This window comes from Chroicocephalus ridibundus, chromosome 3, assembly GCF_963924245.1.
Source record: "Chroicocephalus ridibundus chromosome 3, bChrRid1.1, whole genome shotgun sequence".
In the NCBI taxonomy this organism is placed as follows: Eukaryota; Metazoa; Chordata; class Aves; order Charadriiformes; family Laridae; genus Chroicocephalus; species Chroicocephalus ridibundus.
In genome coordinates this window covers 86,618,061-86,634,628 of record NC_086286.1, presented here as the reverse complement: position 1 = coordinate 86,634,628, position 16,568 = coordinate 86,618,061, and the positions used below count along the sequence as shown (strand labels likewise).

The window sequence follows — 16,568 nt, the reverse complement described above, 5'->3', positions numbered from 1 at the left end:
GCGAAGGAGGCAGACACTCTCCTGTTGAACTTCAGAGAAAGTGGCTTCAGAGAAAATGGCAAGACTGCCATTCTCTGTTCTTGTTCAATTTGCTGAGAATAATTACATTCTCTTCCCTAGAGTAATTTTGGAGGCAAATAAAAGAAAGGTAACTCTTCTTCAAAAACCAAAACATTTAGAATCTTGATGATACAAATGCCGTTGAGAAAGTTTTCTACCATTTTGCCCCTTCTCCACAAAGCAAAACATTTTCAAGTTGAAAACGCAAGAATGTCAACATAGGTCACTCAAGCTGCAGGTCACCCACAGCTTCTGGGACACACTACCTGGGCTAAACTCTACACACAATTCACAATATGCGCAACTTGGACTTTTTAGAAGCACGGTAATATTTTTTTTAATGACAGCTTATTTACATTCCCCCCTTATCCATTGCCCTTTCCTAGTAAACTTGTAGCACATCAGCTCCTAGGTGGAGTAATATTTAAAAAAACAAAACAAAAACAACCCAAAAACAAAAAACAAAACGAAGGAAAAAGCAAAACCACACATACTTTACTGCAAACATGCCAAGCATAAGGCAAATTTGGTTTCTGGACCTGTTATCAAGTAATATTTCTCAAAGTCAAGAGATAAAAGTTTGTCCCAAGATGAAAAAAAGAAGGAACAGATGCAGCTTGCAGTCTGGCACAGGGTAAAGCACATGACAAAGTTTGGAAAGAAAAGCCTGTATCTCCCTTTTTACTTCACCAAGACAAAATGTACAAATAGCTATAATCCCCTCCCCATTTTGGGGCCAATAAAACAACTGTTAATGCATATGGTATTATAAAATGTTTAACAGTAAAATGCACCCATTTGGCTTTCCCTAGAATTCTGAATTTTTGGACTTGGTGCCAAATCGTCTATGTAATTTCTCAGTTCAGTCATATTAAGAGATGCTTCCTACCTTCTGAAATATCACTCTGCTGCTCCAATTGAATAAATTTATTTCTCTCACACCCCACCCCCAACTAACATGAAACAGATGGAAAATACATTACACTAGAAGTTCTCAAATAATTATTTTCTCCTTCAAATACCAATCACTGATCGCAGTGTGATCCTTACATGCATGACACATCAAGTGGACTCCACTGTGAGAAAAAAATCGAAGTTAGACCTATCGGGAGTCCACTACAGTTAGTGAGAATTGTATTGTTTTTTTCTGGTTGGGTTTTTCTGTTGCCAGAACAGATGAAATACATGATGTTGGAAGAAATTAATATTTCAAAGTACCTTTCTGGTACCTTGCTTGGTACCTTTCAAGACAATCCTTCCTAGTGCCACACACCAGATGACATAAGACCAAGGAGATAGCGTCCTTGCACATAAGCAAAAGAATCTGCAATTCAAAGTTCAGAGGCTCATCTAGTTTTCTCATGGTTGTTTCACCCAGCTTTAAGATTTTGCTTTAAATGACGACTGTGAGCTCTCTGGAATTTGGCTTTCTTACATATGTGTGTTATCAGGATAGATCACTGAGGTGGCACAGACTCCTTGGCACATCTATAAGTGAGAAGTAATCAGTGTACATCCAAAAAAAAAAGATTAATTCAGCTCAAAAGATCGAGAGCACTGAAGAAGGAACACATGGGAGCTCATTTTCCAGGTTATGTGTTTCACCGCTCATGATTGTTTTCTTCCTTATCCTCCCCAGCATTACCAGTTACTTATACTCATGCAACAAAAAAAAATAAAATAAAAAAAAAAATCTTCTGGCAACACATCCAGGGCAGAGTTGTATATAAATCAAAATTCAATTGTTTTAGTATCTGAACTCAATAAATTTCACACACAGGAGAGAAGCTGTATGCAAAAGGAACACATTCTTCAATCACAGCCAGCCAATCAAGCTAGCGTAACACAAATGAAAATCCCCACTGAGCTACAGGCTGAAGAGCTATTTGGAACTACAATGTGGCCATCTACTCCTACCTTTGCTACAACGCAGCCAGATAAGGTATTATTCTGTATCTTTAAAAGCCCTTCCTATTGTGTTAAGTTAATTCAGCTGAGCTATAGCGAGTGTGAGAGAGGAATCACAGACTTCTGCCCATCCTGACAGAGCACAATGCTTTCTGCCATGAGTAGTCCCAAAGAAGTCACGCAGCATGCCAGGTACAAAGTAGTTGCAGAAGTGAGCCCTCAGACAGGGCTATAAAAGCTCTGGGTTAAGGAAGCACACGCCAACTTGCTTCTGCTTGATCTGTTACACAGCTTGACAGTAACAGATAGCCAGTTGCATTAGTGTCAATGTTCAGATAAGTTTCTCTCAATATCTGTCACAAAAAACAGACGCGGTATCAGTGTGCCAGCTGTATTATCGGTCACTACATAGTTGATCATACCTAATAACATCCTCGAGCACAGACACAGCTAACAAGTATCACAGACAGCAATTACTATTGCGCACCACAGTCACCCAGATTGTTCTGACTCGGAGCTGCCAACTCCACGTTCGGCGAGCGCCTGCCTCCCACCTTTTCCCTCTCAAATACATTAACTTGCCTCAATATGGAGCCAGAGTTTGTTTTGAAACTCTTAACAGGATCACTGAAAGAAAAGAGGAAAAATACCATAAATGATCCTCTGGACTGTTTCCAGAGCGGCGTATTCTCTTAGCGATTGCTTTGGAAGCAAGCCAAAAATGGGAAGTGTTCTTGCAAATGAGCACGCTACTATACTCAAGTACAAGTTATCATTTAATTCTTTTGTCAACATCAGCGCGGTTAGAAATTAAGAAGCCTGTTTAATAAACAGGTTACTTGAATTCCAGTTACCAAACACCAGTTTCTTCTCTATTCACCTCCCCTCCCCGCTCACTCTACTCCTGTCCCCCGCCCACTTCCCAACATACACTGCTTTCTTTTTTTGGATACTTTCTCTCCTTTATTGAAAGTCAAATAAAATTAGTATATTAATTACATCAACCATGACTAGGTCTGTAATTGAGAGCAAGTTAACTAAGAAGAGGAAAAAAGTCAGTTGCTCCAAAAAATGTCAGTTGCAGGCTGCTATGGGACACAGCACTTAATATTTTTAACAGAGCTTTAATACAGTCTACTGAGTGGTTTCGTGGGGGCAGGTTTTCACATTATGATTACTTCTAATGAGATCACCCTCCGTAGCGTATAAGCCCCCATCCCTTCCCAACAGAACAATGAAAGATTTGTGCAAGGCTACAAAGGCCTCAGATCAACTCCCCGCACTTCACCTTGTACCAAATTTCCTCATAAAACCTCATCAAGAACGCAATCGTGTTTTTTTTCCGAGGACAAATTATTAATAATGAGATAGACTTTTTTTTTTAGGGTGCTTGTAATCCTTTATAGGGGACTTTGAAGTCCTCACACAGACGTCTCAGACTCACTGACTGCTGCTCGCTTTGGTTTTGAGATTCCGTAGGTTTCTCCTCTTCACAGATTTGTGGGGGTTTTTCCCAGTTTTTGACTTACAGCATTTCTCATCCACAAATGTCTGCCTATCTTACAATAAAAATGTGATGATATATAACTCCTTGCGTTATGATGGAAATGATAGATTTTGTGCTAAGTGTGCATGAAAATACCTGTCTTCAAACAAACTGCCTATTCTTTTGATTTTACTGTAAGCAAAGGCAATGAAACATCCTTTCTCACGCTAAGCAGAAATGTCTTGAGCAAGTAGCCCCAGTGACGGCAATGCTAAGTATTACTCCAAGAATATGGGTAACTGAATCAGTCTGAATTAGAAAGTACACCTCAGTAGTCTCTGACTTGCTCGTATTTTAAACTAATCACTATGATCCCACAGCAAGACAAAAGTTCAGAGTTAGTTTTATGCAAAAAAGATATTGTAGAAAGGAAAACATACTTTACTCCGGAAAGCTGATATTCTGTTTGAAAGATCTAAAATGATACTCTTGTGTCTGAATTTGTACACACTTCAGACACAAAACTCTAACTCAGTTTTCATTGTGTGTGTATTCTTACCATTACTAGCCACACCTCATTCTTCCTCAGTTTTAGTTTCCTTATAATTCTATCACAGACAATGTGAAAAAACAAGTTATTTAACTACTCATATCTGATACTATTAATACAATGTTCTGTGATAGGTATGACTTGCTCAGCAAGAGGTACAAGGAACATAACCTTAAGCGGTCTAAGATGCTAACCCTGAATCTATAGTTTTACTTCATACAACTTTAAAATTGATTGATTAACTTTTAAAATGCAGTACGCAATGGCTGATTTCCATATCCAGAAGAGCTGACTGCTTTGGATTAGCCGGTGCGAAGTTTACAGATTGAGGATCCAAAAACTTTAAAAGCAGACTGATGACATATTTCTCTTGCAAAAAAAAAAATAATAAAAATAAGCTGGTAGAACATTACTATAACATACATATCATAGCAAGTTGTATGTTTACTTACGTTCACACGTGTCTCCTTTTTGCTGGTATCCTGCTTTGCAGATACATTTTCCAATAGGCACTAACCATTCTCCCTCCGCGCTGCAGTGCATCTTCGGCGAGTTCTCTGCCTCCTCCTCTGCACTGCTGACACAAGTTCCTCGTACTTCAACTAAAGAGGAAAACTCTGAGCCAGTCACTGTGTCAGGAAAAATAGCTAAGTTCTCAATGATGGACCAGCACTTCTTGTAGTAGACTTTGACAGAGACCAAAGCAATGCAGGCCCCTACATCCTGAAACGCAAGATAGAATCCTTTTTTGGACAAAGGTCCAATTTCTCTCACCTCTGTGTTAAGTTTCATTTTTCTCTCCCCAAGATCACCCTGGGTAAAACTTTCATCTGCTGCAATAGTGTCTATTTTTACATATTGATTTTCTCGGATATTCCTGCCAGTGTCGTAGTCTGTTTCATAATAATACAAGTTAAAAGTTTCTTTACAAGTCCCCAGAACTCCAGGAAGACTGTTACAATCCCTCAGAGTGAATTTCAGTTCTACAAAAATCCTTTGTGCATTGCTTTTTGCAATCCAGTTAGTCCGAAGCCAGTTGTTTTGGTTTGATTCCATCACCTGGCATACCTGGTATGTTCGTATAGGAGTGTAGTTTTCATCCAGTCCACTAATTTCTTCCCACTAAAACAATAACAAACAGTTAGTAATACAAAGCTATACCACCAAATGTAACTACTGTGTATTTTAAAAGGCTTCACACAACTCAAGTCTCCCTCCTTTTTAACAGTATGGCTACATAAAAAGTAGATTATTGTTAAAATACTCTTAAGCACCCAAACGAGGAAAATACACATTAACACAGCTGTAGGGTCTCTCTCCTTCCGTGTCTTTCCGACACATAAATAACTTATAAAAATCATTGTTATATCACGAGCACAGTTGTAAAGTGGAAGCTTCAGAGAAGGCTGTTCGACGTACCAAGTTCTGATCACACACTGGCTTCTCCTGCATTTCATTAAGGTCATGACAGTTTTGGGTAAGCAAGCACCAAAAGGAGGGAGGCAGTTTCACTTCCAGAGAAACCTAAAATCAGTGAAGTCTTAGAAACTGGAATTGCCTAGTGTTACAGTACATAAAACTTGTGTACATAACACTTCCAGCGGAACTTGCAGTTGTACAGAAGGTATGGGACCAGGTCCTGAAAAGATTTTCAGGATAATTTTCACTCCTATATGATGAAAGTGGCATAGAGAGAGAGAGGGCGAGAGAAAACAGACAGAAATAAAAATTTGAAAGCAAGGAAACATTTTGATTGTCCTCTTTTTGTTCAGTCCAGCTCCTGTTCTACTTACAAACCAAAAGAAGGTAAGCAGGAGCTCCTCACCTCACATTTTGTTCAGTGGCTGCATCCATGCCAAAGGGAGCAAACTTCATTTAGCTGGGAGTTCAAATGAACCGTGAGATTACATACATAATTAAGAACAACCCACATGACTGAAAGTTCACTGGTTCAAAGCCTGATTTTTGTTGTTGTTACCTCTTTAGGGTACCAACTATGTAACAAACTGGTAAGCCTGTAACAGCCCCGCAGCCTTTTAACAGCCCCAGGTGGCGTGGGAATTTGCACCTCCCGGGCAATGGCAAACCTTCCACTGAAATCAGCCAGGCGGATCTCCCCAGGTGTAACCAAAACAATATCTGTCTCCCACCTTTTTTCACATCTCTTGTAACGTTTAATTCACTGCAGAAACCGCAGCTGTAATAAATTAGGGTTGGGTTTTTTTGAGCTATCCTCATCTGATGATATAGGCAACCATGACTTCCCCGTATGGCACTTAGCCCTCTGGCCCTGTGTCAATAATGCACTTAAGCTCACGCTTAAGATCAATGACAGTACTTATGAGCTTAATGGTAAGCATGTGCTTAAGTGCTTTGTGGGACTAGGGTACTCGGCACCTCTGCAGGATGGAGCACCCACTGACATTCCTTACACCCGTAACCAAGCGTGGAAGGCATTGGTTTCCCGGAGCAGGAGCCGTGCAGTATACAGTCCTTTGCAAGCCTATTTGACAGCAAATGAGATCATTTTAATGTTGGTCTACTGCTCCAAGAAAAAGCAGATGTGGCTGAACTGATGCTGGAAGTTATCACCACAAAATATATCACGGCTGCAGATGCTGAAATGCACAGAAGTTGTAAATATCAAAGTACACTTCAAAGACCTACAGTTAATATAGACATGGTGTGTATGGTATTATATATGCCTATGGTATTAAAATATTGAAATATGTTATTAAATGCTCATGGAGTTAACTGAACTGATTGCACATGGAAATGTATTAATCCCAGAACAGAAGAAAGTCTATCTTCATAATAGGTTTATTAGATCTGAATGAATAAGATTTTTTTTCCCCTCTATAAGAACTACTACCAAAAAAAAGGAAAAGAAAAAACAGGGACCCTGGACTGAGACTTTTGGCTCTGACACATTGAAAAAAAACACCAAAACCAAACCCCACATAACAAACAAAAAAAAAAAAAAAAAAAAAAAGAAAAGAAAACACAACCACACACACACACACCCCCAAACACAAAGATGACAAAAAAGGCAGGAAACCTAAAATTTTACTGATTTTTACATTCTCTGTTTCACATCAGGTAGTGATGTTTGGTTTTGGTTTTTTTGGGATGGCTTGGGTTTTTTTGTTCATTTTCTTTTTTATCTTGTGAAAACAATCCTCCCTCAAAACACCAAGCCAGACTCTGCAAGGAGATATTCCAGTTAGACAATATATCATATCTTTGAAGTGAAAGTAACTCTAATGCACCACACAAAACAATCTGACTCCTCGGGTTTTGATGTGGACTGCTCCACCAAAACAAACACCCACCTCAAAAAAAAAACCCACAACAACCCAGAAAGCAAATCAGAAAACCAACCAACCAACCAAACAAACAAAATACATTTAACAAAATCAAACAACTTTTTGTAATACAACACAAATGAGCCTTCTTGGAGTCAGAAGCCCAGTATATGAGGCTACAGTCAAGGAAAACAATACAAAACAATAAATTCAGGTAAGAAGTCCTACTTTATGTTATCCCTAGCTTTAAACACTGAAGTCTGTCTTTCCATATTTTTCCGAAGCCATGGAATAAGACTTTCTTAAAAAATAAAGGAAATATGATTTATGATTCAATTCTGTAATCACAGAGCTATTATTTCAAGTAGTCCATTGGAGGTGTACCTGCTTCTCTGTGGGGAAAAAAAATACATCAGTACTTCAGGATATGTTTTCACCTGTGCCTTTTGAGGTCACACCCCTTTAAACTCTTTTTAAAGCGATCAATTCCATGATAGCTTTTACAGCAAGAAAATTCAACTTTTCTTTGTCCTGCTGCAGCATATGGTGATATACATGCAATTCTATTTGAATGTGTCCTGTTCTATTGGTTTCAATATATGGTATTTTAACTTCTTAGTTATCTTAACAACGTTTGAGATCATTGTTAGATGTAACATTTGCAGTTGAATGAGGCATTTAACAAGTGTCTGGCTGATATATTCCATACTGTGATGATGCAGTAGTTTCTCTCAAGAAGAAGATTTTCTGTGTTTATTCCCATGAAGTCTTTATTGCATAGTAGAAAATTCAGTGATTAAAACTAGAAAAACACTTATTTTCAAAATTACATTATTTAAATGGTACTTTTATGCTAATATACAGGCAACTATTTCTGAACATTATTATGCACACAAATCCAGTCATTAGTTTTGATTCACTTCAAACTCCTGATTGAAATTGGCTTCTACCTCTGAAAGTCGCTTTTTACTATTTGTTGAATTTGACTCTACTTTCATCTTTCGGTATGCTGACATGTGTAACGTGTGTTGACATGTCTTTCATTATCTACAGGTTAGCCTAATATAATTGCCACCAAGCTAATCTTTCAAACACCTCTGGTAAAGGCTTCAATCAGTGCAAAACGCTAATGCCGAGGTTATTAGCCACCATGCGCACTGAGCTCGCATTACATTCTTTCTGAAGGCCTCAGATTCATTTCCAGTTTATGCTTGTATTGATTTTACGATCTGGCTTTTAAAGAAAGACACTTTCAGATTTTCATTCTTCTTATTTAAAGGATTTGTTACACTTTTATATCCCCACTCACACTTCACGCTCTTCTGGCTCCAGATTTCTTAATGTGCTGAAGATTAAGGGCCTGATCCCCGAAGTCCTTGTTCATGCAAGGAGCCGCAGTAGATTCAGCAAGACTGCTTCCATGAGTAAGAACTGTCCATATAATTTATGATTCGTCCAACTGAGTTAAGGTAGGACTGAGACAAGGTAGGACAACATACCCATTATATCTTTCTGAAAATGTTCTCCCTCAAGTCTTGAGCAACAAGGGTTTTTATATCACTTCTTTTAATTCAGACTGAAAGCAGCATTTCTCAACTTTACGTATATAATAAATAAGACAATAACAACAATGTTTCTAAACTTCTCATTTTTTATAATGATGTACTTTACAATGGTACATTTCATGGAGTACCATGAGATTAATTTGTAAGCAAGCTGGAGGTGGCCATAACCACATAATTGGTGCCTAGTTCCAGATATCAAGCTCCTCGAGACTTGGGGATGTTTCAAGTTTGGAATGTCATTTCAAACACATCTGCAGTATAAATGTTTTTATTTTAGAGCACTTCAATCTGTGCTATTCAATTACAAAGAAAACATCGTAAACAAATTTATGATCACCCATTATACAGAAAATGAAAAACATATTTTTAGAAAGTTTCCACACAGAAGTAAATCTGCTGTTTCTAAAGGAAGAAGGAAAAAGTGATTTAAAATACCGTGTTATAAATATACAGACCTTTCTGGCACAGCACAAAAGATTACGCTACAAAACATAAAGCTACTGAAAACATTTAGGTGAGTTTCTGAAGACACTCTTCCTTTTAATTAGCTTGTGCATTTGTACACTGTAACCTGAAGTACGCTTCTTTCCATTCTAAAACTGAAAAAGCCATAAACACTTGGTACTATTACTGAGAGAAATATGAGGGGGAGCGAGTTTAAAGCAAGTCTTTCAATTCCTTTGGTAAAATAACTGCTCATCTTCAGGAACTTAATTTTTGCCTGGAGTACTTACCCCATTGGGAGGAGAGGAAATCCATTCCAACTCTGTCTGTTGTGCTTTAGAGTCCAGCAATATTACTAAAAAAGAAAAAAAAAGAGAATTTCCACTGTTTGTTAAATATAGTAAGTGGGAATATAAAACCAAAGCACAAAGTCTGGAAAAAAAAAAAAGTTGTAAAAAGAATGCATTTTTTGTACAAATTAATATTTTTTTCTTCACGTTATTAAAAAAAAAAAATCTGCAACCACAATTATCTGCATTTACTTGTAAATAGATCATTAAATGATTATGTACCATACACATATAAGGAGATAAGACATTCATCTTAACAATTTCATTGCTTAAATCAAAATGTATTGTTTTTCTTTGTGCTCTAAAGTGTTACTAATCAGTCATTAAGATACATGCTCCCTTCATCTCCTTTGTCATAAGACGGACGTTTCCCATATGCTGGTTATTACAATGAGCCTAAAACAAACAAATAACACAACATTTCAACACTTTTCCAAACCAATTTACACAGGACCATTCTATACCTTACTGGGAGTTGCACTGCAAAGCCAATGGTCTTTTTCAGTTTAAAAGAAAAAAATACATCCCTCAGGTGATAAAGCAGTAATTCTATAAATAAATGACACCCAGGCATACAGAAAATAAGACTCTGCAATTACTTCACACTTTGCATACACAAAATACTACATACACAAAATCAGACTAATTCACTTTATGGTAATGGCTTACTGAAATCTTCATGTCATTATACCCCAGTGACACTTCTAAACAAAAAGACATCGGTTCTCGTAGCACTGCAATTATTTTCAGCTAAATATAAACCCGTCTCTAAAACTGGTTAATCACAGCCTAATAAACCAACTCTTACATATTTCACAGTACATATTGAAGTTTATATTACTGATGTGCTGTTACTTCCAAACATATATTTCTATATATGTCTTATATTTCCATTATAGCTATAAGCTTCTTTCTTAACATATTAGTGTAAGTTTCTCTAAGACTTTCAAATGGTACATGTGCTAATCTGTGATGCCCAAAAAAAAAAAAAAAAAAAAAAGTTAAACAATTTGCTGTAATACCTTCGTTGCAACAGTCAAAGCTGTAGAGTGATCAACCATATATCTAGGTTTGGTACACTTTGAAGATTCCTTCTTCAGAGCTGCACATTTAACTTCATACGTCTATTTGATTAAATAAAAAATAACATTTCTAATTTAAAACTATTCAGTATATTTTTAGCTATGAAGCTATTTATAAATTTCTACACAGCATTTAAGTACTGATATTTCATTGTATGATTTAAGGCTGTAACCTGAAGCAACTTTTGACGGGTCTTTTGGAAAAGTTATAATTCTGGCTTTGGCCCTTTCTCCTAGTAGAATTTTAAACAAAATTTCAGTGAATTGCTAGAAAGATGAGATGACTGAAAAAAGTTATTTAAAGGTTCATACAGTAATATCTGAATACAAAACGGTGGCTTCCAGGCCTGTATTTCAGTAATAAAGCTACTACTTATTAAAGAGTTTTGATACTTCTTCATTAAAGAAGTTTGATAGTCTCTCTCTAGAAAGATTACCTGCGTATTTCATTACGCTTGGATTCAAGGGGCTTTACTTTGTAACACTTTCTATAGAAAACCAGGTGGTGTATGTGGTGGTTTGTCAAACAAGAACATTTATAGTGGCCCTGGAAAAAAAAAAAAGGTACCACAAAAAATTTAACCTTTTCGGCACCAGCACGATGTCCCATGACTGCAATTCATGATACGTTTTGTTTGGCATCAATTCGCCATCACATAGTAACCGGCGGGCTCATCCCAGAAAGAAAAGACAACAAGCAAACAAGTAAACATAAACATAAACAAACCCCTGGCTCTGCAAACACCCCTCGAGAAGGAAACGTGGCGTTTCCCTGGGGCACCGAAAGTTACCGGGGAGCAGCTATTCCGGCGGCTGGTGCGCTGCTCCCAGCCCAGGTTGTTCAGCGCCGGGATACGATACGGGGCGGGGATGGTGCCGTGGCTCCGCGGGGGCGCAGCGCTCCGCGCTACGGGGAGACGCGGCTCGGGGGCCCCCCTCGGCAGCGCGGCGGGACAAGAGAGAGAAAGGAGGCGTAAAACCGGCGGGGCGAAGCGCGGGGGCGGGGAAGGGGCTCCGCGGGGCACCGCGCAGGCGGAGAGCAGCGGCCTCTCGCCTCCGCGGGGAGCCGCAGCCGGGCAGCGCCCCCCCACCGGGCGCTGCGCCTCCGCGCTGAGGAGCGGATTTGGCGGCCTAGCGGTCGCCCCCTCCACACACACCCCTCTCACCCCACCCCGAGGCGCCGGTTTGCGGGGGGCAGCGCCCGGGACGGCCGCCCCGGGAAGTCTCCCCGAGGGCTCGCAGCCACGGGGCGGAGGGATGGGACATCCCCCCGCCCGGGGGAGCGGTCCGCGGCGTCCCCCGCCTCTGCGCTCGTCCGGAGGGTCCCGGGCGCGGCGCTGGCAGAGCGCTCCGCAGGTAAGGCGGTCACCCCCTCGCTTGGGGAGCCAGGCGGACCCTGCCCCGCTCCGCTCCAGCATCTCACCGCGGCTTTTATTAAGCTACAGAAAGGAAACTCGGAAAACTTTTCAGCCGCCCCCCAACCCTCTTCCGTACCCAGCGGGGAGCGGTGGGAAACCACGCGGGGCTGCTGCCGCCACCGGCCCTTCGGCGAGGCCGGGGGCTGGGGGGGAAGCTGCAAAGTTACTTTTGGGTTGTTTTCTTTTTCCTCCCTCAGTCTTTCTTCCGCGGGAGTTTTCTGCGCTTGCAGCAGGTAGCCGCTATCAATCCCCGTCTGCCGCTCGCCCCCTCCTGACCCTCCTTTGGCTAGTTTGATTTTCCCCAAAATATACACGCATTATACGCACACACTTACATGTATAGATGCATATATATATACACACACATCTATACAAGTATTACGCACACAAACACGAGGCAGACTACCGCCGGGAGGCACCCGGCGTAGCTCCAATCGCCGCGCAATCTGCAGGGCAGAGCGGGGCAGCCAGCCCGCACCCTGCCTGCCTCCCTGCCTGCCTCCCTCTTCTCCGCTCCGCTCCGCACCCCACGGCCACGCGTTAGTGGCCCTGTCTGGGGGTCTCTGTGCTTTACAGCCCTTCCAAATAAACTTTCGAAATGCTGCTAAGGAAAAGCTATTCTCCTCTTTCCCTCTCTAACCTCGCCATCACCGCCTTCTCTTAAGGGCAGAGGACATTTTAATTGAGGGATTTTTTTTTTTAAGCTCCAGTTACAAGCTCGAAATGGTATATTGCTGCATGCCAACGGTTTGATGAAAAAATATTGACATATCCAGCTGAGGGGGGGAGGGAAACCCCCAAACGCATACATATGCGGAGACACCGAAAAAGCCCCTGACCCCCCCTTCCCTGTCGTGTGTCTCCCCCCCACCCCGCGAAGATGGAGACGGACCTTCGCCTTTGGCTGTCAAACGCGAGCAGGGCGCTCCTTTAAAGCATTTCAGATTTTCTGGACCTCAGAAAAGAGATTTCCAGATGGACTTTGTGAATTGATTTTATACTCCTCCATCAGTCTCTCATAGAAAACTGCCTGTTTTCTCTCAGTGCGCCGGGGAAACAAATGTCCGGGGTTCGCCCTACATAGATACCAGTGTTGGATTGATGGGAATCGGGAAGCCCCGCTGTGATACGCAGCTCGTGTAAAACATCCATCCCTAAACCTCTCCCTCTCGCCGGCGATGCCGGGGGAGAGCACACGCGTTGCAGAGACACGACGCCAGAATGCATGGACCTTCTAAATGCATGCCCAGCCTGCATGGCCGGGAGGTGTAAAACTGCACCCCGATGCTCCTTCCCACGGTCTGTGCACGGCCCCGCGGGGCCGGAGCGCTGCAGGCCCCCGGTGGGCAAGCAGGGGCGCGGAGCTGCCCCGCAGCCTCAGCCCCGCGCCGTGCCGTGCTTCCCCCGAAACGTCCCGAGCCCTGAAACTCTCCCCCCCAGCCCCGGCAACCCCCGCCCCGGGAGCAGCGAGGTAACCCGCCCTCCCCCGCACCTCGTCGGGAGGATCAAGGCTGCTACCGGAGAGTGAGGCTCCCCCGCAAGCATCCCCGGGCCGGGGGCTGTCTCCCCAGCCCCATGCCTTTTTCATCACGTGTAAATGCCTCGCAAACCTCATTCCTGAGAGCAGAGGCAGTTGTCCCAGTCTCTCACACATGCACACACCCTTCCCTCCCCCCCCAGTGAACGCCTTGCTCTTGCCTCCCTCCCACCTCAACTCAAAAACGTGTCTTTTTTTTTTTTTTTTTTTTTTAAGGGGGGGGCTGGCAAGCAGCTCGCAGTGGCTGGCAGGTCCTCCGCTAAGCTACCACACAAGACTTCGTGTGCAAAAGCAATAAATAAGCCCAAACTTTTGCTTTCCGCATCACCTTACCTTCTTTCGCAGCCTGTGCCTCCCCCGTGCGTGCAAAGCGAAACAGCCAGACGGAGCACAAAATAATCCAAGAAGGGAGCCTACTTTGGAAAACCATGGTGCAGGAGCGGGGTGATTTTATATTTTCTAGCTATATATTTCTAGACACTGCCGCTGCCGCCGCTTGGTGGGTGCTAGAGGACGGTGGAGAATTTTGCTCTGCTAGTCTCTGGCTCGGCGCTCGCTCGCTCCCTCCCGGCTGCCTTTTTTTTCTCCTCCTCCTCCTTCTTCTTCTTCTTTCTCCTCCGCCTCCTCCTCCGCGCCGCTTCCCGGCTCCCGCACCGGGCCGGCCGCCCGCCAGCCCCGACTGCAGCCCGGCCGCCCGCGCCGCGCTCCGATAATATCAATTAGGGCGAGGGGGCGGGACCGCAGCAGCGGGCCGGCCCGTCCTTCAACCTGATTGACGGCGCTAGCCGGCCAAACAGCAGCCACTCTCGGCGGCCGGCGGGCGGAGCCCCGCGTCTGATTCGTCGCGGCCTGGGGGGCGGGGTCGGCGGTGCCGCCCAATCGGCGTGCGGCGGTGTCGGGTTGCCGCCGGTGCTGGGGAGCCGTGGGCTGCGAGCGGGGCGACGGCAGCGGGACGGAGGGGCTGAGCCGGGACCGGGACCGGCCGGCACCCGGGGGCTGCCCGCCCGCCCGCCTTGAGGCGGCCGGTTGGCTCGCCTTCTGAGAGAGCGGAGCGGTCGGACGGTCCCCAGTGCTCCATCCGTTCTGCCGGGGCAGGGAGCCAGAGGGGGTCCCCGGTCGGGGCCCGGCCCCAACCCGTCGGAGTCACCGCCGACGGGTCCCGGCGCTGCTCCCGGCGCGGTGCCCGGCGGTGCCGGGCCGAGCGCGTACCTGGGCTGCTGCCACCGAAAGGGAAACTTTGGCAGGAGCTGCGGGACGGTGCCCCGGGACAGCCCTCTGCCAAAAGTCAAGTTCCGCGGGGCTGGCATTGCCTGGGCTCCCTTCCCTTTGTCTTATTCGGGTTTTCCGTCTCCCATTTCCCCCAAATAGGAAGGACGGGTTAATGACAATTTAGAACTTATTTTGAGGGGGAAGGGGCCGTTGCTTCATCCCCCCTCTCTGCCGGGTGTAACCTGAAGCGAGGGTAATCTGCTAACAATGAGACAACTTAAATAGGAGGAAAAAGAGAAGGAAAAAAAAAAAAAAAGGGAAGAAAAAAAAAAAACAAAAACAAACCCAAAAAACAACGAGGAAGAGAGGAACTTGCCAAATCTCTTTTGTCGCTAGGAGCCCGGGAGTGCTTTTCCCGGAGATCCAGTTATGCCCCCACCCCGCCGCTTTCCCTTCCTTGAACCTCCCCGCCCCCCCCCCCCCGCCAGCCCCTTCAGCGAGGGAAACGGCAGAGCGGCACAAAAACTTACCCTTCCTCGAGCGAGGGCGGCGCGACCGGCACGGTGTCCCCGCCGGCCTCGGTGGCAGCGCTCCTCTCCCCGGCCGCGGCGGGGCCGGGACGGCGCAGCCCCCGCGGCGGCAGGCGGCGGCCCCGCTCCCCGACCCCGGCTCCGCGCATCCCGCTCCGCGTCCCCCTGCGCAGCTCCTGCCCGGCCCCTGCCTCTAACTCTGCCCTGCGCACCTTCCCGCGGCTGATGCCGCGGCGGCGCGGCGCGGGTTTTGTCCAGCTCTGTTTAAAAGTGCGTCGCCGCGTCCCTTCCGGAGGAGAGAACCGCGATGTAAACGGAATAAAGTGATTATTGTCTCGTAAGCAGGCGAAGACAGCGAAGCGCAGGGGGTGTAATTGCCAATTCGGTGGCAAGATTATGCGAGAATCTGAAGCGATCCTTGCGCAAACGGGGGACGGTGATACAGAAAATGTTATGCCATAAATGGAGATTTAAATTGTGGGGGGATTTGTTTATGGGACCTTTAGATAGATAAAACAAATTTAGAAATAATAATAATAATAATAATAATAATAATAATAATAATAATAATAATAATAATAATAATAATAATAATAATTAATAATACGCTCAGCGTTGTCGGATAAACCGCCCCCATACTCCGGGCTTTGAGCACTTTCCCTGTGGTCTCCTCATTACTTTTGAGAATGGTGTGGAGGTAGCCTCAAAAATGCACTGTATTCCTTTCACAAGCCAAATAATTAATACTCAACGGCTTAGAATATGACACTTTTTGTGTTTCATTGAGAATGCTCTTTCGATATTCCAGATACCATGATGAGTGTAGGCACGGTACGTGCTCTTGATTCTCTCGTCCTCTCTCTCTCATCTGTCATTCCCATCCTCATGCGTGCGTACTCAGAAAGGGGAGCTGTATCGAACAGTGAGTTTACTTATCTTCTTTAAAAAGACTATTTTTTTAAAATACTTACATGCAGGTATTTTGTAACTTCCTTGCAAGTTTTCATAGGTAAAGTTAGTTTTCATGTGGCATATGTTGTAACAGTGATTAAAGCAGATGTAGGAAGTCCTTAACCTAGTTAGTTCTCTACAATTTCCTAGCATAAAGTGCAGGCGTTTCACTA

General features: G+C 44.0%; 1 protein-coding gene across 10 annotated transcripts in view; it reads right to left on the bottom strand.

The window, feature by feature from the left end:
* The window catches only part of EPHA7 (EPH receptor A7), a 217,069-nt gene extending 201,496 nt beyond the window's left edge, over positions 1-15,573 (bottom strand). For 9 of the 10 annotated variants that reach the window (XM_063329951.1, XM_063329954.1, XM_063329947.1 and 6 more), the window contains exons 1-3: positions 14,039-14,389; positions 9,609-9,673; positions 4,457-5,126 (exon numbers count right to left, since the gene is read on the bottom strand). In XM_063329951.1, the coding sequence (XP_063186021.1) occupies positions 4,457-5,126; positions 9,609-9,673; positions 14,039-14,135 (832 nt within the window). In that variant the 5' untranslated portion in view covers positions 14,136-14,389. Of the gene's footprint in view, positions 1-4,456; positions 5,127-9,608; positions 9,674-14,038; positions 14,390-15,444 lie in introns of those variants that run through there. The other variant, XM_063329956.1, reaches the window with a different exon arrangement.
* Positions 15,574-16,568: the final 995 nt, after the last annotated feature.